The 26,089-nt window shown below is 46.0% G+C and overlaps 1 protein-coding gene across 1 annotated transcript; it reads right to left on the bottom strand.

Moving 5' to 3' along the window:
• Positions 1-8,121: 8,121 nt before the first annotated feature.
• Positions 8,122-12,927, bottom strand: LOC121291779 (zinc finger protein 271-like). The gene is made up of 2 exons (XM_041213328.1): positions 12,773-12,927; positions 8,122-10,688 (listed from the first exon to the last, which is right to left on the bottom strand). The coding sequence occupies exon 2, from the start codon at positions 10,215-10,217 to the stop codon at positions 8,862-8,864; it is 1,356 nt and encodes a 451-aa protein (XP_041069262.1). The 5' UTR covers positions 10,218-10,688; positions 12,773-12,927; the 3' UTR covers positions 8,122-8,861.
• Between the last annotated feature and the right edge of the window lie 13,162 nt (positions 12,928-26,089).

Raw genomic sequence — 26,089 nt, 5'->3', positions numbered from 1 at the left:
TGTTGCAGCCCGGCACACAAGTGCAAGACACAATGTTGAAGTGTCTTCAGCCAAAAATATGGGGTAGATAATCAAACCATAAAACATAGGAGCAGAAATTAGGCCATTCGGCCCATCGAGTCTGCTCCGCCATTCAATCATGGCTGATAAGTTTTTCAACCCCATTCTCCCGCCTTCTCCCCGTAACCTTTGATCCCCTTACCAATCAAGAACCTATCTATCTCGGTCTTAAATACACTCAATGACCTGGCCTCTACAGCCTTCTGTGGCAATGAATTCCGTGGATTCATCACTCTCTGGCTAAAGAAATTTCTACTCATCTCTGTTCTAAAAGGTCTTCCCTTTACTCTGAGGCTGTGCCCTCGGGTCCTAGTCTCTCCAATAATGGAAACATCTTCCCCACGTCCACTCTATCCAGGCCTTTCAGTATTCTGTAGGTTTCAATCAGATCCCCCCCCTCATCCTTCTAAACTCCATCGAATATAGACCCAGAGTCCTCAAACGTTCCTCATATGTTAAGCATTTCATTCCTGGGATCATTCTCGTGAACCTCCTCTGGGCTCTCTCCAGGGCCAGCACATCCTTCCTGAGATACGGGGCCCAAAATTGCTCACAATATTCTAAATGTGGTCTGACCAGAGCCTTATAAAGCCTCAGCAGCACATCCCTGTTTTTATATTCTAGTCCTCTCGAAATAAATGCCAACATTGCATTTGCCTTCCTAACTACCAAATCAACCTGCAAGTTAACCTTAAGAGAATCCTGGACTAGGACTCCCAAGTCCCTTTGCACTCCAGATTTCTGAATTCTTTCCCCATTTAGAAAATAGTCTATGCCTCTATTCTTCCTACCAAAGTGCATGACCTCACACTTCCCCACGTTGTATTCCATCTGCCACTTCTTTGCCCATTCTCCTAACCTGTCCAAATCCTTCTGCAGCCTCCCTGCCTCCTCAATACTACCTGTCCCTCCACCTATCTTTGTATCATCTGCAAACTTAGCCAGGATGCCCTCAGTTCCTTCATCTAGATCATTAATGTATAAAGTGAAAAGTTGTGGTCCCAACACTGACCCCTGCGGAACTCCAATAGTCACCGGCTGCCATCCTGAGAAGGACCCCCTTATCCCCACTCTCTGCCTCCTGCCAGACAGCCAATCTTCTATCCATGCTAGTACCTTGTCTCTAACACCACGGGCTCTTATCTTACTGAGCAGCCTCCTGTGCGGCATCTTGTCAAAGGCCTTCTGGAAGTCCAAGTAGATAACATCCATTGGCTCTCCTTTGTCTAACCTACTCGTTACCTCCTCAAAGAATTTTAACAGATTTGTCAGGCATAACCTCCCCTTGATGAAACCATGCTGACTTTGCCCTATTTTATCATGCACTTCCAAATATTCTGAAATCTCATCCTTAATAATGGACTCTAAAATCTTACCAACGACCGAGGTCAGGCTAATCGGTCTGTAATTTCCTGTCTTTTGCCTCACTCCCTTCTTAAACAGGGGCGTTACATTAGCGATTTTCCAGTCCTCTGGGACCCTCCCTGACTCCAGTGATTCCTGAAAGATCACCACTAATTCCTCCACTATCTCTTCAGCTATCTCCTTCAGAACTCTGGGGTGTAATCTATCTGGTCCAAGTGATTTATCCACCTTCAGACCTTTCAGTTTTCCAAGCACCTTCTCCTTGGTAATGGCCACCATACTTGCCTCTGCCCCCCGACTCTCTTGAACTTTGGGGATGTTACTCATGTCTTCCACTGTGAAAACTGACACAAAGTACCTATTCAGTTCCTCCGCCATTTCTTTGTTCCCCACTACTACTTCTCCAGCGTCATTTTCCAGCAGCCCAGTGTCCACTTTTGCCTCTCTCTTACCCTTTATATATCTAAAAAAAACTTTTGCAATCTTCTTTTATATTACTGGCTAGTTTACCCTCATATTTAATCTTCTAGCCTCATCCTGAGGTGCTGGGAGAACTCACGTCCAGATCACTCAAATCCTTACTGTCAAGGTTCAAGTTGGGAGTATGTCATGAAAGCTAAGTTTGTAAGATTGTTATCTTTTAAAACATTTTTGTAATTTAAGATAAAACAGAATACCCTGGAAATAGGGTTTGGTAGGAGGTTGTATAACTCTGCAGGGCAACAGGCCAGATGTCTTAATTACCATGGAGGCAGATGGAACATGCTGAGCAAGAGTTATCAGACCTGAAAACAAAGGCAGGAGCAGCTTGGGCTGACAAGACAGACTTTCTGTCTCTGAAATTTGGAACAGAAAGGGAGAGGTCTGACAGAGATCAAAAACTGCAGGCAGTGTGGTCAATGGATAGTAGAGAGCCTCCTTTCTGTGAGTTGACAAGGAGAATGCGGGAGGGAACACGGTCTCTGGTTGAAGAGAGGCTTCCCGTGGCAATCTAAAGACCCCTGGAAGATTCATCCTGGTTTAGCCGGAGAAGGAATCACCGAAGGGGCCTCAGTTTTCTCTGTCAGCTCAGAACTTCTCTGGCAACTCAGACAAATGCCTTTTGACGGTCACTCAAAGTTATGATTCAGAGAAAGTGGGAGAAACAAACCCATTGGAAGCTGAGGGTGATGTTGGAATAGGTCCTGTTAAAAACTGTGATTCTGCAGAGAGCAGGCGTGAAGTATAACTGTGGTGTAGGACAGGTTCAGGCGTTTAAAAGTTAAAGGGGGGATATCTTTTCTGTAGGTTATTAGTTGCCTATGAGGCATTGTTGAGTCAGTAATACTTTTAGTTGGTTTGTTAGAGTAAAATTCTTAAAATTTGAAATCTTGTTGTGCAATTCCTTTCAGCTGGTCACTGGTAATTAAAAACTCTTCTAAATGTTATCAGTCTCTATGGGGATCTTAACAATCCCTCAAACAACACCACTAAAAAACAGATTATCTGGTCATTATCACATTGCTGTTTGTGGGAGCTTGCTGTGCGCACACTGGTTACCGTACTTCTGACATTAGAACAGTGACCACACTTCAAAAGTATTTCATTGACTATAAATCGCTTTGGGACATCTGGTGGTCATGAAAGGCTATATATAAATGCAAGTCTATATCTGTTTTCTCTTTTTTAAGCGGGTTACAGAGATAAGGTGGTGGAAGGTCTTGAGGGATTTGAAAAGACAGGAAACATCCAAATCCCAACACAGACAGAACTGACCATTCACAGTCCACAGGATAATAACCAGCTCCCAACACACACACACACAACTCAACAATAGGAAATCAGTAAGAATCCTCAGACACTCTGCACCTCCCAGATAATTACACCTCACCTTCTCATATTCAGTAATGACCCATCAACAAAACTCAGCCTGTAAATCAGAAGGGAAATGCTTCCAATAAACACACTCAATATCCAACACACAGCTCCAGTCAAACAGTTCAGCACAAAGCACTGAGTAAACAGCTCTCTCAGTTGGATCTTCTCACACAGCATAAGGGGCATTTCCACACCTGATTCCCCACAGGATAGTCAGACTGCCTGAACATTAGTGTGGATATTATGTGATGTAATTATTATAAATTCTGTTCCTTCACTCACCATCTCCTCACTTGGTTTTCAGTCCCTACAGGAAGTGAACCAGTTGTGGAAGAGGAAGAGGAGAGAATGGGCAGAGTGGGTGGGCTCTCTGATTGACGTCTCTCACAGCCAATCCAAATATTTCTGGAGTAACATGAGTTTCCTGAAGCTTGGGAAACTGACTAGTGAAATGGAGGTGACTTTGAGCAGCAGATCAGGTGGGAATTTAAACTTGTCATTGTCCCATCTGAATAAAACCTCACTTATTGCAGCTGTTGTCTCAGTTCCCCTGGTAAATGTTTGACAGAGATTTCTAGTGTGGGAATAGCATTCTTCATCCTCGGAGGCTTTCAAACTGACAACATCAGTGTGGGATGTGTAGCCTCGGATGTGTTTGACAGCAGATCAGAAGAGGAAGACCCACAGCGTCCAAGGCAGCAATGACGTGCAGTGGTGGGATCAGCACATGCACAGGAGAGGAGTAATTTATTCTCCTCTTTTCTCCTCCACTGTTCCTCCACCTCCTATCTCTCCTGCCAACCTCCCCCCTCTCTTCTTTGCTCCTCATCCTGTTTCCTACCTTTTCCTCCTCAATCCTAATTCTCTCTCCTTCCCCATCTCTCTCCTTTCTCACCCTCCAGCAATCAGCAGACACTCATCACTCTCGTTATTCCCATCTGTGACCGTGGTCAGAGCTCCCTGGGTAATGTTTAATAAACCAACATTAAAGTTCAATTTACGTTTGAAGTAACTTAAATTTAAACATCCTGATATGGTCAGTTTCAACCAGATTACACTGATAAAACTGACACAAACTAGTTCAAACTCTTGGCCACAACCTGTGTGCTTGTGGATGCTTTATATTTGTCAAGGAGTTTTACTAAAGTGAAACCTTTTTCAAACTTGTATGACCAATTGAAGCAGTTCTATTTAAGGATGGTACATTGTGATCTGATTGATCATGAAGTCAATGCAGTGTGTAAACATCTAAAGGATAATTTCTTCACTCATTTTACAACATGTTTGTGTTTAATAAATGATGGGTGGGGTTGTACAGAGAGCTGAGTGTTGGAGGAATTATTTGTGTGACCCTCACAACAACTTTAATCCATCTTCATGGAATAATCCATCAGGAGTGGGACTTGATCCCACAACTTTGCTCTCTGAGTCAGAGGGTTGTGGGTTCAAGTCCCACTCCAGGAATTGAGCACAAAAAAATCATGGCTGACACTCCAGTGCAGGACTGAGGGGTGGAAGAGATTACAGAGATAGGGAGGGGAGAGGCCATGGAGGGATTTGAAAACAAGCTCAAAAACCTCACTAAATCTAACACTGAGCTTTCCTGGGAAGAGTGGGTTATTCCTCAAGTTTTATTGCTGACAGACTGTTAGAACTGTGCCTAAACAATGGAACTTTCATGAGTGAATGAAAGCAGAATGGTTAATCAGCAGTACTGATTGAAGACAATCCCTTAAGATGTCCATTCCAGCTGACACCAGGGACTTTACCACCTTTCACAGCTTCAGGAACCCAGATATAAAGACAACACTGACACCTGTAGCTCTAATTAGTTACCACTTTAAATCAAATCAAACTTTCAGGCTGCCAGTTTACAGGAGGAAAAGCATTCTGTACACAGCCTTGGCACTTAACCCCTTAGAAACTGAATCTAACACAACAGAAATATTATAAGTTATTGTCAGCCATAGATTAGTTAGCACTCTCATCTCTGAGTCAGAAGGTTGTGGGTTCAAGTCTCACTCCAGAGACTTGAGCTCTGAGGCTGACACTCCAGTTCAGTACTGAGGGAGCGTTGTACTGTCAGGGGTACCATCTTTCAGAAGAGTTAAAACAAGGCCCTGTCTGCCCTGTCAGGTGAATGTAAAAGATCCCATGACACTACGTCGTAGAAGAGCAGGGGAGTATACCTTGATGTCCTGGTCAATATGGATCCCACAACCAGCATGACAAAAAAGTCGACGTCTCGAGTCCTCATGACCCTTCGACAGAACTTTCTGTTGAAGGATCATGAGGACTCGAAACGTCAACTGTTTTCTTCTCCGCCGATGCTGCCAGACCTGCTGAGTTTTTCCAGGTAATTCTGTTTTTGTTTTTGTTTTGGATTTCCAGCATCCGCAGTTTTTTTGTTTTTATGACAAAAAAGTCAGTATCACAATGCTGTTTGTGGGAGCTTGCTGTGTGCAAATTAGCTGCTACGCTTCCTACATTGTAACAGTGGTCACACTTCAAAAGCTATGAAGTGGTATTGCATGTCCTATTTTAGTGAAAGTTGATATATAAATGCAAGTCTTTCTTCCTTAGGGAAACGTTATACTTCCTGTGAACTGGAAATTATAAACCCATTGATGGAGAAAGTAAACCAGTCCACAGTGTCATTGACCAATATATTGTGTACAAGACTCTTACTGTAGGCTCCTGAATGTTTCAGTAAATAGGAACACACCATGTTGACGAATCAGGTAATTTGGGTTCAGTTAAAAATTATATTTATTGTGAGTTATAAATTTACACAGAAGATTGATAACACAACAGATAAACAGCAATACAATATTCAGCTTACACCAAACTTTAAATCAACCAAAATAACAAACCATTTGAAAATGACTCAAGATAATTCCCAGAACATGAAATGAATCTTGGAAGAGTGTAAGGTGAACATATCACACCATTATTACATTGAGGTATGAAGGGCTGAGGGAACTCAGGTCTGTAGAGACTCACTCCCACTCCCTCACCATACTCAGGATAGTAGTCCTCCCAGACAGGAGAGTACAAACATTACCCATGGTATTAGTCAAACACCCGTCACCAAAAGAGGATCTGTCTATAATTCACATCGCCAACTCAAGCAGGGTCTGACTGAACCCCATACCCATTCCTGAGAGCTGGCTCACTTTACTAACACACACATCAGGGGAAACTCTCTCAGAATACTACAGACAGAAGTTTATTTAAAATCCCTGTGCTTTAGTCTGGCTCCCAATTCTGATGGTCAGAAATGGCACCAAACTTTACTGACATGGGATGACACCAAGACTGGTTCGACCAAATGTGATGCTGAAATATGTGACCAAAAACGATCAGCCTTTATTGCCTGGCAGAACAGCCCAAGGTTATAATCATGAAGACAGCATTTCAACAGCTCAAGACTGACGCCCAAAGACAATTCTGGAAGATAAAGGACATGTGGTGCGAAGAGAAAGCCTACATGATTTAACAATATGCAGATCATCATGACATGTGAATCTTTTCTGAAGTCACCAAGGTCACCTTTAGACTCAGGTCAAATGAACAAAATCCCCTTCATTCACAGAATGGTGGTTCTCTTCTTAAGGATGACAATGCCATCTGTTAACACTGAAAAGAACATTTTGAATAACTCCTTAACCATGAATCCACAGTGACAGCTGATATCCTCCAGTCTATTCCCCAGTGCCTGGGGTAGAATCCATGGGTGAGTCACCATCGATGGGAGAGCTGCAACAAACAATCAAACAGATGAAAAATAATAAAGCCTGTGGCCCCGATGGTTCCAGCTGAGTCTTCAAAGCTGGTGGACTTCTGCTCACATCAAGATTCCATGAACTCACCCTATGGATTTGGGAGGAAAAAGAACTCCCCCAACTACAGGAATGTGACAATCTTCAAGAAGGGAGATAAATCACACTGTGGAAACTATTGAGATATTTCCCTCTTGTCCAGAGCAGGGAGAATCCTGACACACATTCTCCTGGATCACCTACTTCCTGTGACTGAGGAAATCCTCCCAGAGACACAGTGACATCTGTGCATAAACAGGAGCTTCTATACATATTGATGTCTTCATCTGGTGACGTTTGGTGATCTGGTCAAAGGTTAAATTGGCCTTCTTGAAACTTATGGACTGATGGTGGGAGAGGTTCGAGACAGACACTGCTGAAACAGACAGTGCTTTGGAACGACGGCTCCCCTGTGTGAGCACTGGAGGGTAAACAACACAGACAACTCTCAGTGTAAAGGAAGCAGGTGACCCGGCTCCAAGTCCATGTCGGTGTATGGTGAGAGAGGAGGAGTCGGTGAAACAATCCTATCACAGGTCACACTGGAAGAATTTGTCTCCCATATGTGTTTCCTGATGTTCCAGAAGGTCTAACAACTGTGTGAAGGCTGTATTACAGAACACGCACCGATAGGGTTTCTCCCCTGTGTGAGTGCATTAATAGTCCAGGTGATAGGCTGTGTGAAAGCCTTATCATACACCTCAGACCTGAATGATTTCTCTCCTGTGTAGATCTACTGGTGCTTTGGGAGACATTGGCATAGTGGTAATGTTACTGAACTACTAATCCAGAGTCGTAGACTAATCCTCGTGGGAGGCACAGGTTCAGATCCCACCATGGTAGCTGGTGGAATTTAAATTCAAAAAGCTAGTCACAGTGATGGTGACCATGAAATATCATTGATTGTCGTAAAAACCCATCAGGTTCACTAATGTCCTTTAGGGAAGGAAATCTGCCGTCCTTAACTGGTCTGGCCTACATGTGACTCCAGTACCAAAGCAATGTGGTTAACTTTTAACTGCCCTCTGAAATGGCCTAGCAAACAACTCAGTTCAAGGGTAATTAGGGATAGGCAGCAAATGCTGGCCTTGCCAGCAACGTCCATACCCCACAAAAGAATAAAAATAAGAAGGGAGGACTGGGCAAAAGGCTTGTTACAAACATTGCTCCTGAAAAGTTTGCCCCGGTGTGAATCCACTCTTGTATCAGGCACAGGAAAGCTTTATCGCAAGCCTCACACTTGAAGGGTTACTTGCTGATGTGGATACTCTGATGGAGCAGGAAGTATGATGACTTTCTGAAAGCTTTGTCACACATCTCACACTTGAATAGATTCTTACTTGTGTTAATGTGTCAGTGTAAATGGAGGGTTGATGACTCAGGGAATGAATTGTCGCACCCTCGCATGTGAATGGTTTTGTCTCCTGTGTGAATGTGCTGGTGATTCACCAGGGCCAATGACTGCCGAAAGCCCTTGTTACACACCTCACACTTGAGCGGCTTCTCCCCAGTGTGAATGCATTGGTGACTTATGAGTGCTGCTGACTGTGTGAAAGCTCAGACGCACACCTCATACTTGAAGGGCCTCTGCCCTCTGTGGATCCTCTAGCCGTCTAGTGTGACAGGAGTTCAGAAGATTGGTGAAAGCTGTCTCACAACCTCACAGCTGAATGGCCTGTCCCCAGTGTGAATGTGCCAGTGTCTCACGAGCATTGATAATTGTGTGAAGGTTTGGTCACACACCTCACACTTGAAGGGTTACTCCCCTGTGTGGATCCTCTGATGGAGCAGGAGGTACGATGACCTCGAGAAGGATTTGTCACACACCTTGCACGTGAACAGCTTCTCACCTGTGTGAATGCGTTGATGGGCGTGGAGGTTCCATGACTCCGCAAATGATTGGTCACACGCCTCACATGAGAATGGCTTCTCCCCAGTGTGTTTGTGTCGGTGTGCGCGGAAAGCTGATGACCACGAGAATGATTTGTCGCACACCTCGCACTTGAATGGTTTTTCCCCGGTGTGAATGCGTTGGTGTACACGGAGGCTCGATGACTCTGAGAATGATTTATAGCACACCTCACACCTAAAGGGTTTCTCCCCTGTGTGAATTCTCTGGTGTCTCAGGAGGGCTGAAGATTTCACAAAAGCTTTATTGCAAACCTCACACTTGAAGGGTTTTTCCCCTGTGTGAATGCTCTGGTGTCTCAGGAGATCGAAGGAGTGGGTGAAAGCCAGGTCACAAACATCACACTTGAAGGGTTTCTCCCCTGTGTGAATCCTCTGGTGTACCAGGAGGTTTGAAGAAGTTACAAAAGCTTTATCGCATACCTCACACTTGAAGGGTTTCTCACCTGTGTGAATCCTCTGGTGCGTCAGGAGATCAGAGGAGCGGGAAAAAGCCATCTCACAAACCTCACAGCTGAAGGGTCTCACCCCCGTGTGAATCCTCTGGTGTACCAGGAGGGTTGAAGACTTTACAAAAGCTTTATCACAAACATCACACTTGAAGGGTTTCTCCCCTGTGTGAATACGTTGGTGTGCATGGAGTGTTGATGAGTCAGAGAATGATTTATCACACACCTCACATGTGAATGGTTTCTCCCTGGTGTGAAGGTTTTGGTGTGCACGGAGGTTCGATGACTGTGAGAATGATTTAGCACACACCTCACACATGAATGGTTTCTCGCCTGTGTGAATACGTTGGTGTACACGGAGGTTTGATGAGTTCGAGAATGATTTGTTGCACACTTCACACATGAATGCTTTCTCCCCTCTGTGGATGCATTGGTGTACACGGAGGGATGAGGAATGCATGAATGATTTGTCACACACCTCGCAAGTGAATGGTTTCTCCCCTGTGTGAATGCGTTGATGTTCAAGGAGGGATGATGACTGCAAGAATGATTTACCACACACCTGACATGTAAATGGTTTCTCCCCAGTGTGAATTCGTTGGTGCATGTGGAGGTTTGATGACTTTGAGAAGGATTTATCACACACCTCACATTTGAATGCCTTCTCCCCAGTGTGGATGTGTCGGTGATTCAGAAGCATCAATGACTGTGTGAAAGCTTGGTCACACACCTTACACTTGAATGGCTTCTCTTCCATGTTACTGTCCTTGAGTTAACAGTTTTACAACAGACGCAACTGGTGTGCCAATGAGCTTGTGGAGCCTGCCTCACACACCTTAAAACTGAACAGCCTCTCACCTGTAGAAATGAGTCAGTGGTTCATGAGGCTCAATGAATGATTGAAGCTCTCACCACACTTGGAGCCACTCGCACTTCTTCCCAGCCTCACCCTGACCAATCACCCACAGCCGAATTTTCAGAAAGGTTGGTTCTGACGGAAGGTTCCACACCACTGACCAGTTTCAGATCTGATGATATGTCAAAGCTCCCCTGACTCGCCCAATTTCCAGATGATGGTTTCACTGTCCAACCTTCTCTGTGTTGAGCAATGCTGTGAAGGGACTGGATGTTTTCCCACAGTTATACAGTTGTTCCTTGGGTAATGGTCAGGATCTATCTGCGGTGTCTATCCTCTCTGTATTCTCTGGTGTAGTACGGTTCAATCCTTCTGTAAAACAGGAAAAGGAAACATGATTTCCTCCAACTCCCTCTCCTCCTTTGCTGAAGGAGATAACACTTGAAATCCAAGTTCAGGCTTTTGGAAAAGGCTGAGGCTACCTTAAATGTCGGCATTCAAAGACATTAAGTATGTCTCCAGGTATGACAGCCGAATTCTGAGGTGCTGGATGAACAATCCAGGGATAGAGAGTTCAAATCCAAACATGGAAATTACCCACATAGAATTACAGTGCATAAACAGGCCATTCAGCCCAATTTGTCAATGCTGGTCTTTATGCTTCACATGAGCTTCCACTCAACCCTCTTCATCTCACCCTATCCACATATCCTTCTGTTCCTTTCTCCCTCATGTGCTTATCTAGTTTCCCCTTACAGGTGTCTATGCTGTTCACCTCAACCACTCCATGTTGTGAAACTATATTTAATAAACTTTTAAATTTGCAGACTAGTATCAAAATAAAAACCATTATTATCTCCATCAGCAATATACCATCCAGCAACATTACATCACAAGAATGTTCCTTCACACTGGATATTAATCCTGAAATTAGTGTGCATATTATGGGATATAATCTGTATTGTCAAGTGTAGATTAATGAGAACCAATGAAAATAATCTCTTCCCCCTAATATCTTGAAAACTCCGATCAGATTCACCCTTCACCTTCTAAAGTCTGATGAATATAACCCTGTGTTTAATCCCTCCTCACAGCTTAACCCTTGCAGTCCAGGCATCATTCTCATCAATCTACACTGCCCTCCCGCCAAGGTCAATACATCCTTCCTATGGTGAGGGGCCCAGATCTGCTCCCAGTATTCAGGTGTGGTCAAACAGGGCTTTGTAAAGCTGAAACATGACCTCTACCTCCTCATCTTTCTGATTGTTTTCTCTACTTGTTCATGATATTTTAATTATCTCTGTACCTGGCTCCCAAAGTCACTTTGAACCTCCACTGTTTCTAGTTTTTCCCAATTTAGAATCCCTGTTCTACCCTTTGTAGGTTCAAAGTGCTGACATTGAAATCCATTTACCACAGTTTTATCCTCTGATTTAATCTATCAATATCTCTTTGTAATTTGATATTTCCATGTACAATGTTTACACAAATGCCTATCTTGCATCATCAGTGATTTGAAAATGTGTTTTTTTCATCCATCATTTAAATCATTAATAAATATGGGGAATAGTTGAGGACTAGGGGCGCCCATCTAAAAGTGAGAGCCAGAGCTTTCAGGAGTGAAATTAGGAAACGTTTGAATACACAAAGGTAGAATTTGGAACTCAACAAAATGCGATGGTAAATCAATTGTTAATATTAAATCTGAATTGATTGGTTTTCGTTCACCAAAGGTTTGAATGGATATGGGGAAAGGGCAGGAATATGGAATCAAATCACAGATACACCATGCTCTCACTGAATGGTGGGACACGCTTGAGACATGAAATGGCCTAAACTCCTACTCCTATATCCTAAGGAGGCAGCTCTCCCTCAGTACTGCCCCTCCACTGAGGTAACACTCCCTCAGAACTGCCCCTCCAAGGAGGCAGCTCTCCCTCAGTACTGTCCCTCCAAGGAGGCAGCTCTACCTCAGTACTGCCCCTCCAAGGAGGCAGCTCTCTCTCAGTACTGCCACACCAACAGAGCAACATTCCCTCAGAAGAACTGTATAAATTACAGTCCACAGGATAATAACCAGCTCCCAACACACACACACACACACACACACACACACACAGAACTCAACAACAGGAAATCAGTAAGAATCCTCAGACACTCTGCACCTCCCAGATAATTACACCTCACCTTCTCATATTCAGTAATGACCCATCAACAAAACTCAGCCTGTAAATCAGAAGGGAAATGCTTCCAATAAACACACTCAATATCCAACACACAGCTCCAGTCAAACAGTTCAGCACAAAGCACCCAGAAAACAGCTCTCTCAGCTGGATCTTCTCACACAGCATAAGGGGCATTTCCACACCTGATTCCCCACAGGATAGTCAGACTGCCTGAACATTAGTGTGGATATTATGTGATGTAATTATTATAAATTCTGTTCCTTCACTCACCATCTCCTCACTTGGTTTTCAGTCCCTACAGGAAGTGAACCAGCTGTGGAAGAGGAAGAGGAGAGAATGGGCAGAGTGGGTGGGCTCTCTGATTGACGTCTCTCACAGCCAATCCAAATATTTCTGGAGTAACATGAGTTTTCTGAAGCTTGGGAAACTGACCAGTGAAACAGAGGCGACTTTGAGCAGCAGATCAGGTGGGGATTTAAACTTGTCATTGTCCCATCAGAATGAAACCTCACTTATTGCAGCTGCTGTCTCAGTTCCCCCGGTAAACATTTGAGAGATTTCTAGTGTGGGAATAGCATTCTTCATCCTCGGAGGCTTTCAACCTGACAACATCAGTGTGGGGTGTGTAGCCTCGGATGTGTTTGACAGCAGATCAGAAGAGGAAATCCCACAGATCCAAGGGAAGGATGATGTGTGGTGCTGGGATCAGCACATGGACAGGAGAGAGGGGCACAGGAGAGATGGAGTAATTTATTCTCATCTGCTATCCTCCATTCTTCCACCTCCTACCTCTCTTACCCACCTACCCTCTTTCTATTCTTTGCTCCTCTTCCTCTTTCTGACCTCTCCTTCCCCTCAACCCTCTCTCTATCTCTCTCTCTTCTCCTGTCTCTCCTCCTCGATCTCTCTCCTATCTATCTCACCCTCTAGCAATCAGCAGAAACTCGCCACTCATTATTCTCTTGTGTGATCGTGGTCAGAGCTTTAATAAACCAACATTAAAGTTCAATTTGTGCTTGACATAACTTACATTTAAACTTCCTGATACAGTCAATTTCAACCAGATTACACTGATAAAACCAATACAAACTAGTGCAAACTCTTAGCAATGACCTGTGTCCTTGTGGATTGTGAATATTTGTCAAGGAGTTTAACTAAAGCAAAACTTTCTTCAAAATTGTGTGAGACCAATTGAAGCAGTTTTATTTAAGGATGGTACATTGTGATCTGATTGGCTTCATGATCAATGCAGTGCATAACCATAGAATCACAGAGATCTACAGCACAGAAAAAGCCCATTGAGTCTGCGCCAGTCAAACAAGTACCTAACTATTCTAATCCCATTTTCAAGCACTAGGCCCATAGCCTTGTATGCCTTGGCATCGCAAGTCAACATCCAAATACTACTTAAGTGTTATGAGGGTTTCTGCCTCTACCACCCTTTCACACAGTGAGTTCCAGATTCCCACCACCCTCTGGGTGAAAAAATTCTTCCCCTCATCCCCTCTAACCTTTCTGCCCCTTACCTTAAATCTATGCCCCCTGGTTATTGATCCCTCCACCAAGGGGAAAAGTTCCTTCCTGTTTAGTCTATCTATGCCCCTCATAATTTTATACACCTCAATCATGACCCCCCTCAATCTCCTCTGCTCCAGGGAAAATAACCCCAGTCTATCCTATCTCTCCTCATAACTAAAACTCTCCAGCCCAGGCAACATCCTGGTAAATCTCCTCTGGACTCTCTCCAGTGCAATCACATCCTTCCTATAATGCGGATTCCAGAACTGCACAAAATACTCTAGCTGTGGCCGAACCAGTGTTTTATACGGTTCCAGCATAACCTCCCTGCTCTTATATTCTATGCCTTGGCTAATAAAGGCAACTATGCCATATGCCTTCTTAACCACCTTATCTACCTGTCCCACTATCTTAAGGGACCAGTGGACATACACACCAAGGTCCCTCTGGTCCTCGGTACTTCCCAGGGTCCTACCGTTCATCGTGTACTCCCGTGCCTTGTTTGTTCTGCCCAAGTGCAACACCTCACACTTATCCGGATTAAATTCCATTTGCCACTGATCAGCCCATCTGACCAGCCCGTCTATATCCTCCTGTAATCTAAGGCTATCCTCCTCACTATTAACCACCCCACCAATTTTCGTGTCACCCGCGATCTTACTGATCAACCCTCCAACATTCAAATCTAAATCGTTTATATATATACTACAAACGGCAAGGGACCCAACATCAATCCATGTGGAATCCCACTGGACACAGACATCCAGTCACAAAAACACCCCTCGACCATCACCCTCTGCTTCCTGCCACTCAGCCAATTCTGGATCCAGTTTGCCAAATTGCCTTGGATTCTCTACAACAATTTCTTCACTCATTTTACAACATGTTTGTGTTTCAATAAACGTTGGGTGGGGTTTGTAGGGAGCCCAGAGCCTGAGGAATTATTTGTGTGGTCTTGACAACAACTTTAATCCATGTTCATGGAATAATCCATCTGGAGTTGGACTTGAACCCACAACCTTGTTCTCCAAGTCAGGGGGTTGAGGGATCAAGTTCCACTCCAGGGGTAGAATCTCTCCCTCCTTCCATCGGTGGGATTTGTGCCAGGTGGCATTGTGGTATTGTCAATAGACTAGTAATCCAGAGACCCAGGGTAGTGCTCTGGGGATCCAGGTTCAAATCCCACCATGGCAGATGGTGGAATTTGAATCCAATAAAAATCTGGAATTAAAAGTCTAATGATGACCATGAAACCATTGCCAATTGTTATAAAAACTCATCGGATTCGCTAACACCCATTAAGGAAAGAAATCTGCTGTCCTTAGCCGGTCTGGCCTACATGTGACTCCAGACCTACAGCAATATGGTTGAATCTTAAATGGCCCCTGAACAAGGGCAATTGAGGATCGGCAATAAATGCTGGCCGAGGATATGGGTGGGGGTAGAGGACACGAGAGGGATGTGGAGGACACGAGGGGATGGGTGGCGGATAAGAAGGGGGGTGTGGGTGGAGGCCATGAGAGGGGTGGGTGGAGAACACAACGGGAGTGGAGGACAAGAGGAGGGGCGGAGGATGTGAGGGTGGGTGGGGACATGGGGGGTGGTTGAGAACGCGAGGTGTGGTTGAGGACACGGCGGGGGGGTGGAGGACACAACGGGAGTGGAGGACAAGAGGAGGGGCGGAGGATGTGAGGGTGGGTGGGGACATGGGGGGTGGTTGAGAATGCGAGGTGTGGTTGAGGACACGGCGGGGGGGTGGAGGACACAAGGTGGGGAAGGAAAGCATGAAGGGGAAGTTGGGGCAGTGTGTTTCAGAGGGAAGGATCAGTTGAGTCAATGTTGGAATCCAAGGGTAGAAATGAGGGTGCTGATTGTAGGAATGGAAATTGATTGTGAGAAGGGTAAGTGGTAGGATGGTAGGGTCAGAGTTCATCTGTGGCAGGTGTAGTTTTCATCTGGAGGTCATCGAGAGACAGAAGAATGGTGGCACAGATTACAGAAGTGGGCAGGATCAAGGTGGGCATCAGCATGGTGACTGGTGTGGGTGGATCTGAGAGGGAAGGCATGCCGAGGTTGACAGTGATAGGGTCCAGGGTGATGGGGGGAGGTTGGCAGGATGGAGAGAGAATGTGAGATGGGGGGAGTTGATGGGTGACAGGAGGAGGGTAAAAGGTGGATACGGTCTCAAACGTTACACACACCATCCTGAGATACAGGCAGCTCACCTTGGTGTCCAGCTGCAAAATATCGAGGTAGGAAGTGGTTCTTCTCTGGAGCCAAAGGTTAGCGTAACTGGACAACCATAGGGAAACCCTAATAATCAGGTAGAGACTGTGTGGGAGCTTTGTGCTTTTGAAATCCCCACTGTCTGGCTCAGAGGGCTCTAATTACAACGAGATTCCACAAGGAATCTTGTTTCCTAACAGCGCTGTGGACTTCAGCGGCTCAAGAAGACAGCTCACCACATCCTTCTCAAGGGCAATTAGGGATGGGCAATAAATGCTGGCCCAGCCAGTGAAACCCACATCCAGCAAATGAATAAAAAAATGTGTGGAGCTGCTGTTCACTCTGAGCCATTGGTCATTGGCTCCAACCAGAGTTAAGGAAGAAGGGAGAGAGGGGGAGGATGTACAAGGACAAACAGGTGAATGGCAGCCAACTCGCGACTGCAGAGGTAATGGTCATGCCTGACAAGGGCTCCTGTGGTTAGTCTTTCTATGATGACAAGGCAAAGGTCTCTTTATAGACTCTCAAGGGCAGTGAAAGCACAAGGAATGTGGGAGGTTTCTTGCACATGGCTCCAATTACCTTCGTCAAAGAGGATGAACACTCATCCGTGGTCCCCCAGGATGTCCTTCACCTTGAAGGGGTAGAGTGTACATGACCAGTACAACAACTAGCAGCAAGAGTGGATCTAGGGGACTTCCAAACAGTGCATGTGAACATATGTTCCCAAACTATATATAATGATTGCACATCAGGGCTCGTTAAAAGCTTCTTAACTTTTCTAATTCTACCAGTTTGTCTCTGTGCTTTCCCGACATCTGTAGCAGAGATGGAGGCAGCCTGCTGACGACAATGCCCTCTTGTCTGTGATGACTCTGGAGGTCCGAGGTATGGAGGGCCCCAGCCTTCTTTGAGTCTCCTGCTCAGGGGAAGGTGCACCCTCCAGGGCCTGAGCAGCTGGAGCTGATGGGGTCACAGGCAGAGGGGATTAGGAATGCCTGGACACCCTTGGAGTGACCGGGGTGGATACCCCAGGGTGTCCGCCTGTCATTCCTTTTCCCTTTGGGTACCCGGGGGCCCCTGCTTGGCTTCTCAAAGAGAAGGGGCGTCAGGAGGGAGGTCAAGGTGTCTTGCTCCCTTCTATCGCCTAGCCACTGCTAGAATGCAGTGATGGTGGACAGGTCTTAGTGTATATCCCACAGAATAGCCGGACCTCGGTATCCATTGCGCCTGCCATCCTCCCCATGGAGACTTCCATGCACTCACATGCCGGAGCTAAAACATCAGACAGCAGGTGGACAGACTTCTCAATCTCCTTTAGCACTCTGTTGAGGGCCTTTGACACTTCTGATTGAGGTTCCCATGCATCTCGCTGATATTCCAGCATCTTTTCTATGGCTGCTTCCAGAGGCTCATCATATGAATCTAACTTAGCAGGGGTCTCTTTCCCAGCAGTCCTCCGAGTAGACCTTGGCTGTATGCGGTGACCACCAGAGTGTGACCCTGAGCCTAAACTAGATCTATAATCCACTGTTCTGCATATCCCTGGGCTGCTGAAGAGTGCAGGTGAACGCTGTGATGGCTCGAAAGGTGTGAAGTCTGCATACTCTTCCTCTGAGGTTTCCTCGGCCCTGGGGCTTATTTCTACGATGGGGGCTGGCCTCCCCCTTTTCCTGCAGGAATTTAGAATGGAGAAAAGAGAGAATGAGTGATCACCTGGGTCGCTCAAACATCGCACACATCAACCACCTTGATTTTCCAAGGTTCTCGGAATTATACATGCTTCCTCAGTAGTTTCTAGGAGAGCCTAACCTTGCCGTTGGCATAGACATGGCCTCAATCCTCACCTGCCAGCTTGGCAGCCTGCTGGTCAAATTGAGGGAGAAACCTGAGGTCTGGCATCCCCCGTCCCATGTATTCTCCCTTCCTCCTGTTGTGGGTTGTTTTCTCCTGCATGAAGACGGATAGCTGGATTGTGAGCACACTTGATGAAAGAGCGGGTTGTAGACTGCTAATGCTGTGGCTAATAACTCACCTCCTCACTCCCCAAAGCCTGTCCACCATCTACAAGGCACAAGTCAGAAGTGTGATTGAATCCTCCCCACTTGCCTGAATGAGTACAGCTCCCACAACACTCAAGAAGCTCGTCACCAACCAGGATAAAGCAGCCCACTTGACTGGCACCACATCCACAAACATTCACTCCCTCCACCACCGACATACAGCAGCAGCAGTATGTACCATCTACAAGATACACTGCAGAAACTCACCAAGAGCAGCAGATGCATGGGCACCACCACCTGGAAGTTCCCTCTACTCCACACTTCATGGCTTCACTGTGGCTGTAAAAGTCCTGCAGTTGCCTCCCTAACAGCACCCCAAATGGACTGCAGTAGTTCAATGAGGCAGCACACCGTCACTTTCTCAAGGGCATTTAGGGATGGGCACAAAAATATTGGCCTAGACAGTGACACTCACATCCCATGACAGAATCACAAAATGAGTGGTGATGTTGAATTTGGAGTGAGTTGATGGTTCACTTACCCTAACAGCACGGATAAGATCATTCATCTGTTCCCTGCACTGTTAGATGGCCCTCCTATGGACCCCAAGGTCGCTGACCACCCTGGCGCCCTCCTCCCTGGCCGCCATAGTCAGACAAGCGGGCCCCCTGCTGCCATCCCTTGGAAAGAGGGCATCCCACTTTTCCTCGATGGCCTAAAGGAGATGCTGCAGGAGGGTATCACCGAAGCGTGGGGCCAGAGCTCGCTGCCTTCTCAAAGACATTTCCTGCCTCCTAAAACATTGGCACGATGAACGCGTGGCTGTCTGGATGCCCTTTAAATATGACGCCTGGTCACAATGGCAGGGCGTGCAACTTCCTGCCTGCCTGCCACATGACTCAACATAAAACACGCGGCTGCATAATTAATGAGGGGAACAGCGCACGATTCGATGTCTTCTCCTGCTTCTCTTTACAGCAGAAGTCACTGCAACTTCCCACGACAGCCATGGGACTTGGGCTCGGAGCAGAAGATTCTGCCCCATCACAAAAAACCCTGGCTGACACTCCAGTGCAGTACTGAGGGGTGGAAAAGATTACAGAGATAGGGAGGGCAGAGGTCATGGAGCGATTTGAAAGCAAACTCAAAAACTTCACCAAAACTAACTTTCTAACAGCTTTATAATGTCTCCACACAGACTTGAATCCAATTCTTCAAACTCTTCAGGAGTAATGTTTGTAACAAGCCTTTTGCCCAGTCCTCCCTTCTTATTTTTATTCTTTTGTGGGGTATGGACATTGCTGGCAAGGCCAGCATTTGTTGCCTATCCCTAATTACCCTTGAACTGAGTGGTTTGCTAGGCCATTTCAGAGGGCAGTTAAAAGTTAACCACATTGCTTTGGGACTGGAGTCACATGTAGGCCAGACCAGTTAAAGAGGGCAGATTTCCTTCCCTAAAGGACATTAGTGAACCTGATGGGTTTTTACGACAATCGATGATATTTCATGGTCACCATCACTGTGACTAGCTTTTTGAATTTAAATTCCACCAGCTACCATGGTGGGATCTGAACCTGTGCCTCCCCCGAGGATTAGTCTACGACTCTGGATTAGTAGTTCAGTAACATTACCACTATGCCAATGTCTCCCAAAGCACCAGTAGATCTACACAGGAGAGAAATCATTCAGGTCTGAGGTGTATGATAAGGCTTTCACACAGCCTATCACCTGGACTATTAATGCACTCACACAGGGGAGAAACCCTATTGGTGCGTGTTCTGTAATACAGCCTTCACACAGTTGTCAGACCTTCTGGAACATCAGGAAATACATATGGGAGACAAATTCTTCCAGTGTGACCTGTGATAGGATTGTTTCACCGACTCCTCCTCTCTCACCATACACCAACGGCTCCACATGGACTTGGCGCTGGGTCACCTGCTTTCTTTACACTGAGAGTTGTCTGTGTTGTTTACCCTCCAGTGCTCACACAGAAGAGCTGTCATTTCAAAGCACTGTCTGTCTCAGCAGTGACTATCACAAACCTCTCCCACCATCAGTCCAGTCATTTCAAGAAGATCAATTTAAACTTTGACTAGATCATCAAACATCACCAAAAGAAGACATCCATATGTATAGGGACTCCTGCTTATCCACAGATGTCACTGTGTCTCTGGGAGGATTTCCTCAGTCACAGGAAGTAGGTGATTCAGGAGAATGTGTGTCAGGACTTTCCCTGCTCTGGGCAAGAGGAAAATACCTCAATTGTTTCCTACTACCTCAATATTATCCTGAGTATGGTGAGGGAGTGGTGGTGAATCTGTACAGATCCGAATCCCCTCAGCCCATCATACCTCAATGCAATAACGGTGTGATATATTCGCCTTACACTTTTTCAAGATTCATTTCATGTTCTGGGAAAGATCTTGAGTCATTTTCAAATACTTTGTTATTTTGGTTGATTCAAAGTTTGGTGTGAGCTAAATATTGTGTTGTTGTTTGTCTACTGTTTTATCAATCTTCTGTATAGATTTATAACTCACAATAAATTCATTCTTGTAGCCAAATCCAAACCATCTGATTTGTCAGCATGGTGTGTTCCTATTCGCTGAAACACTCAGGAGCCTACAGTAAGAGTCCTGTACACAATATATTGGTTAATGTCATCAATGGGTTTATAATTTCCAGTTCACAGGAAGCACAATGTTTCCCTAAGAAAGAAAGACTTGTATTTATATATCAACTTTCATGAACACGGGGCATCTGAAAGCACTTTACAGCCAATGAACCATGTTTTAAAGTGTGTCCCTTTTCATACTTTACGAATCATGGCAGCCAAAATGCACACAGCAAGCTCCCACAAACAACAATGTGATAATGAATAGATAATTGGCTGTAACTACTGATGGAGTGGTAATTGAGTTGGATTGCCACTCCACTCAAAATTACTTACCTGGAAATCCAGGCTGTCCTATCTCGCCCAACCTTCTGACTCCACCAGGCAAAATCTGCGTAGTGCAGCTCGCTCCCAGGGCCTATCGTTGAGGGCAGCTCAGTTGCAGGTAAGTAAGGCATGTTCAATTTTTACTGCACTGTCAGCCCTGGAGTGGGTGGGGAGACAAGAGTCTGGCCTGAGGTTATTAGTAAGCTCTGGAAAAAATAAACTCATTGTTTGGCTTCTTCTGGCTAGGTATAATATTTCACCCATTCTTTTGAATGGCTTATTTAAGAATGCAAATTGCCCCCTTTACACTTCACCTTCTACTTCCCCGTGTTTACCTAATTAACATTTCAAACCTACTTCTCTTCTATACATCAAAGCCTTTAGACCAGGTGGCTTTGATCCAATTAAGACGCACACAAATATAGACACATATGCACAAACACCATTAAACTCTATTTTAAAATAATTTTCAATAACATTATAGACATTATTATATGTTCTTGACAGTGTATAAACAATGCTCCCCCCCACGCCCGTAAACTGGCAGCCTGAAAATTTGATTTGGTTTAAGGTGGTAACTAGTTAGAGCTGCAGGTGTCAGTGTTGTCTTTGTGTCTGGGTTCCTGAAGCTGTGAAAGGTGGTAAAGTTATAAAAAGAAAAAAACTGCGGATGCTGGAAATCCAAAACAAAAACAGGATTACCTGGAAAAACTCAGCAGGTCTGGCAGCATCGGCAGAGAAGAAAAGAGTTGACGTTTCGAGTCCTCATGACCCTTCAACAGAACTAGGTAAATCCAAAGAAGGGGTGAAATATAAGCTGGTTTAAGGTGTGTGGAGTGGGGGGGGGGGGGGGGGGGGCGGGTGTGGGCAGAGAGAAGTGGAGGGAGGGTGTGGTTGTAGGGACAAACAAGCAGTGATAGAAGCAGATCATCAAAAGATGTCACAGACAAAAGAACAAAAGAACACAGAGGTGTTGAAGTTGGTGATATTATCTAAACCGAATGTGCTAATTAAGAATGGATGGTAGGGCACTCAAGGTACAACTCTAGTCGGGGTGGGGGGGCATAAAAGATTTAAAAATGTTTAAAAATAATGGAAATAGGTGGGAGAAGAAAAATCTATATAATTTATTGGGAAAAACAAAAGGAAGGGGGAAGAAACAGAAAGGGGGTGGGGATGGAGGAGGGAGGTCAAGACCTAAAGTTGTTGAATTCAATATTCAGTCTGGAAGGCTGTAAAGTGCCTAGTCAGAAGATGAGGTGTTGTTCCTCCAGTTTGCGTTGGGCTTCACTGGAACAATGCAGCAAGCCAAGGACAGACATGTGGGCAAGAGAGCAGGGTGGAGTGTTAAAATGGCAAGCGACAGGGAGGTTTGGGTCATTCTTGCGGACAGACCGCAAGTGTTCTGCAAAGCGGTCGCTCAGTTTACGTTTGGTCTCTCCAATGTAGAGGAGATCACATTGGGAGCAATGAATGCAGTAGACTAAGTTGGGGGAAATGCAAGTGAAGTGCTGCTTCACTTGAAAGGAGTGTTTGGGCCCTTGGACGGTGAGGAGAGAGGAAGTGAAGGGGCAGGTGTTACATCTTTTGCGTGGGCATGGGGTGGTGCCATAGGAGGGGGTTGAGGAGTAGGGGGTGATGGAGGAGTGGACCAGGGTGTTCCGGAGGGAACGATCCCTACGGAATGCCGACGGGGGGGGTGAAGGGAAGATGTGCTTGATGGTGGCATCATGCTGGAGTTGGCGGAAATGACGGAGGATGATCCTTTGAATGCAGAGGCTGGTGGGGTGATAAGTGAGGACAAGGGGGACCCTATCATGTTTCTGGGAGGGAGAAGAAGGCGTGAGGGCGGATGCGCGGGAGATGGGCCGGACACGGTTGAGGGCCCTGTCAACGACCGTGGGTGGAAAACCTCGGTTAAGGAAGAAGGAGGACATGTCAGAGGAACTGTTTTTGAAGGTGGCATCATCGGAACAGATGCGACAGAGGCAAAGTAACTGAGAGAATGGGATGGAGTCCTTACAGGAAGCGGGGTGTGAGGAGCTGTAGTCGAGGTAGCTGTGGGAGTCGGTTGGTTTGTAATGGATATTGGTGGACTATCACCAGAAATTGAGACAGAGAGGTCAAGGAAGGGAAGGGAAGTGTCAGAGATGGACCACGTGAAAATGATGGAGGGGTGGAGATTGGAAGCAAAATTAATAAATTTTTCCAAGTGCCGACGAGAGCATGAAGCAGCACCGAAGTAATCATCGATGTACTGGAGAAAGAGTTGTGGCATGGGGCCGGAGTAGGACTGGAACAAGGAATAAAGAGACAGGCATAACTGGGGCCCATGCGGGTACCCATAGCCACACCTTTTATTTGGAGAAGTGAGAGGAGTTGAAGGAGAAATTGTTCAGCGTGAGAACAAGTTCAGCCAGACGGAGGAGAGTAGTGGTGGATGGGGATTGTTCAGACCTCTGTTCGAGGAAGAAGCTAAGGGCCCTCAGACCATCCTGGTGGGGGATGGAGTTGTAGAGGGATTGGACGTCCATGGTGAAGAGGAAGCGGTTAGGCCCAGGGAACTGGAAATTGTTGATGTGACGTAAGATGTCAGAGGAATCACGGATGGGAAGGGACTGGACAAGGGGAGAGAAAAGGGAGTCAAGATAACGAGAAATGAGTTCTGTGCGGCAGGAGCAAGCTGACACGATCGATCTACCGGGACAGTTCTATTTGTGGATTTTGGGTAGGAGATAGAAGCGGGCCGTCCGAGGTTGGGCGATTATGAGGTTGGAAGCTGCGGGTGGAAGATCTCCAGAGGAGATGAGGTCAGTGACCGTCCTGGAAACAATTGCTTGATGTTCAGTGGTGGGGTCATGGCCCAGGGAGAAACAGCTACCCACAGCTACCTCGACTACAGCTCCTCACACCCCGCTTCCTGTAAGGACTCCATCCCATTCTCTCAGTTCCTTCGCCTCCGTCGCATCTGTTCCGATGATGCTACCTTCAAAAACAGTTCCTCTGACATGTCCTCCTTCTTCCTTAACCGAGGTTTTCCACCCACGGTCGTTGACAGGGCCCTCAACCGTGTCCGGCCCATCTCCCGCGCACCCGCCCTCACGCCTGCTCCTCCCTCCCAGAAACATGATAGGGTCCCCCTTGTCCTCACTTATCACCCCACCAGCCTTCGCCTTCAAAGGATCATCCTCCGCCATTTCTGCCAACTCCAGCATGATGCCAACACCAAACACATCTTCCCTTCACCCCCCCTGTCGGCATTCCATAGGGATCGTTCCCTCCGGGACACCCTGGTCCACTCCTCCATCACCCCCTACTCCTCAACCCCCTCCTATGGCACCACCCCATGCCCACGCAAAAGATGTAACACCTGCCCCTTCACTTCCTCTCTCCTCACCGTCCAAGGGCCCAAACACTCCTTTCAATTGAAACAGCATTTCACTTGCATTTCCCCCAACTTAGTCTACTGCATTCATTGCTCCCAATGTGGTCTCCTCTACATTGGAGAGACCAAACGTAAACTGAGCGACCGCTTTGCAGAACATCTGCGGTCTGTCCGCAAGAATGACCCAAACCTCCTTGTCGCTTCCCATTTTAACACTCCACCCTGCTCTCTTGCCCACATGTCTGTCCTTGGCTTGCTGCATTGTTCCAGTGAAGACCAACGCAAACTGGAGGAACAACACCTCATCTTCCGACTAAGCACTTTACAGCCTTCCAGACTGAATATTGAATTCAACAACTTTAGGTCTTGACCTCCCTCCTCCAACCCCAGCCCCTTTCTGTTTCTTCCCCCTTCCTTTTGTTTTTTCCAATAAATTATATAGATTTTTCTTTTCCCACCTATTTCCATTATTTTTAAATATTTTTAAATCTTTTATGCCCCCCCCACCCCCACTAGAGTTGTACCTTGAGTGCCCTACCATCCATTCTTAATTAGCACATTCGTTTAGATAATATCACCAACTTCAACACCTCTGTGTTCTTTTGTTCTGTTTTCTGTGACATCTTTTGATGATCTGCTTCTATCACTGCTCGTTTGTCCCTACAACCACACCACCCTCCTCCACTTCTCTCCCCCCACCCAAACCACCATCCCCCTCACCCCCAACACATACCTTAAACCAGCTTATATTTCACCCCTTCCTTGGATTCACCTAGTTCTGTTGAAGGGTCATGAGGACTCGAAACGTCAACCCTTTTCTTCTCCGCCGATGCTGCCAAAGGTGATAAAGTCCCTGGTGTTAGCTAGAATGGACATCTTAAGGGATTGTCTTCAATCAGTACTGCTGATATACATTCTGCTTTCATTCACTCATGAAAGTTCTATTGTTTAGGCACAGTTCTAACTGTATGTTGGGAATAAAAGTCAAGGATTTTTTTTTATTATTCATTCATGGGATATGGGCTTCACTGGCTAGGCCAGCATTTATTGCCCATCCCTAGTTGCCCTTGAGAAGGTGGCGGTGAGCTGCCTTCTTGAACTGCTGCAGTCTATGTGGTGTAGGTACATCCACAGTGCTGTTAGGAAGGGACTTCCAGGATTTTGGCCCAGCGACAGTGACAGTGTATGAATGTTGGTGTGCAAAGTTGATCCTCTGATGGAACAGGAGTTTGGGTGACCTCGAGAATGGATTGTCACACAGCCTCGCATGGGAATAGTTTCTTGCCTGTATGGGTGCATTGCTGTATGCAAAGGTGAGATGACTGTGAGAATGAATTGTTTTACAGCTCATATGTGAATGGTTTTTGCCCCGTGTGAATGTGTTGGTGTATGCAGAGGGTCAATGTGTCCGAGAATGATTTGTCGCACATCTCACATGTGAATGTGAGTGTGATTGTGTTAGTGTAAGAGTAGGGACTGTGTTTGTGAGAACCATCTGGCACACATCTCAC

The sequence above is a fragment of the Carcharodon carcharias genome, chromosome 19 (genome assembly GCF_017639515.1).
Source record: "Carcharodon carcharias isolate sCarCar2 chromosome 19, sCarCar2.pri, whole genome shotgun sequence".
Taxonomy (NCBI): domain Eukaryota; kingdom Metazoa; phylum Chordata; class Chondrichthyes; order Lamniformes; family Lamnidae; genus Carcharodon; species Carcharodon carcharias.
Note: the sequence above shows the minus strand (reverse complement) of the source record. Positions and strands in the feature narration are given on the sequence as shown.

What these genes read in the sequence shown, in the direction of transcription:
- LOC121291779 (XM_041213328.1), bottom strand. Translation starts at nt 10,217, where the DNA reads ATGGAAGAGAAGCCATTCAAGTGTAAGGTGTGTGACCAAGCTTTCACA.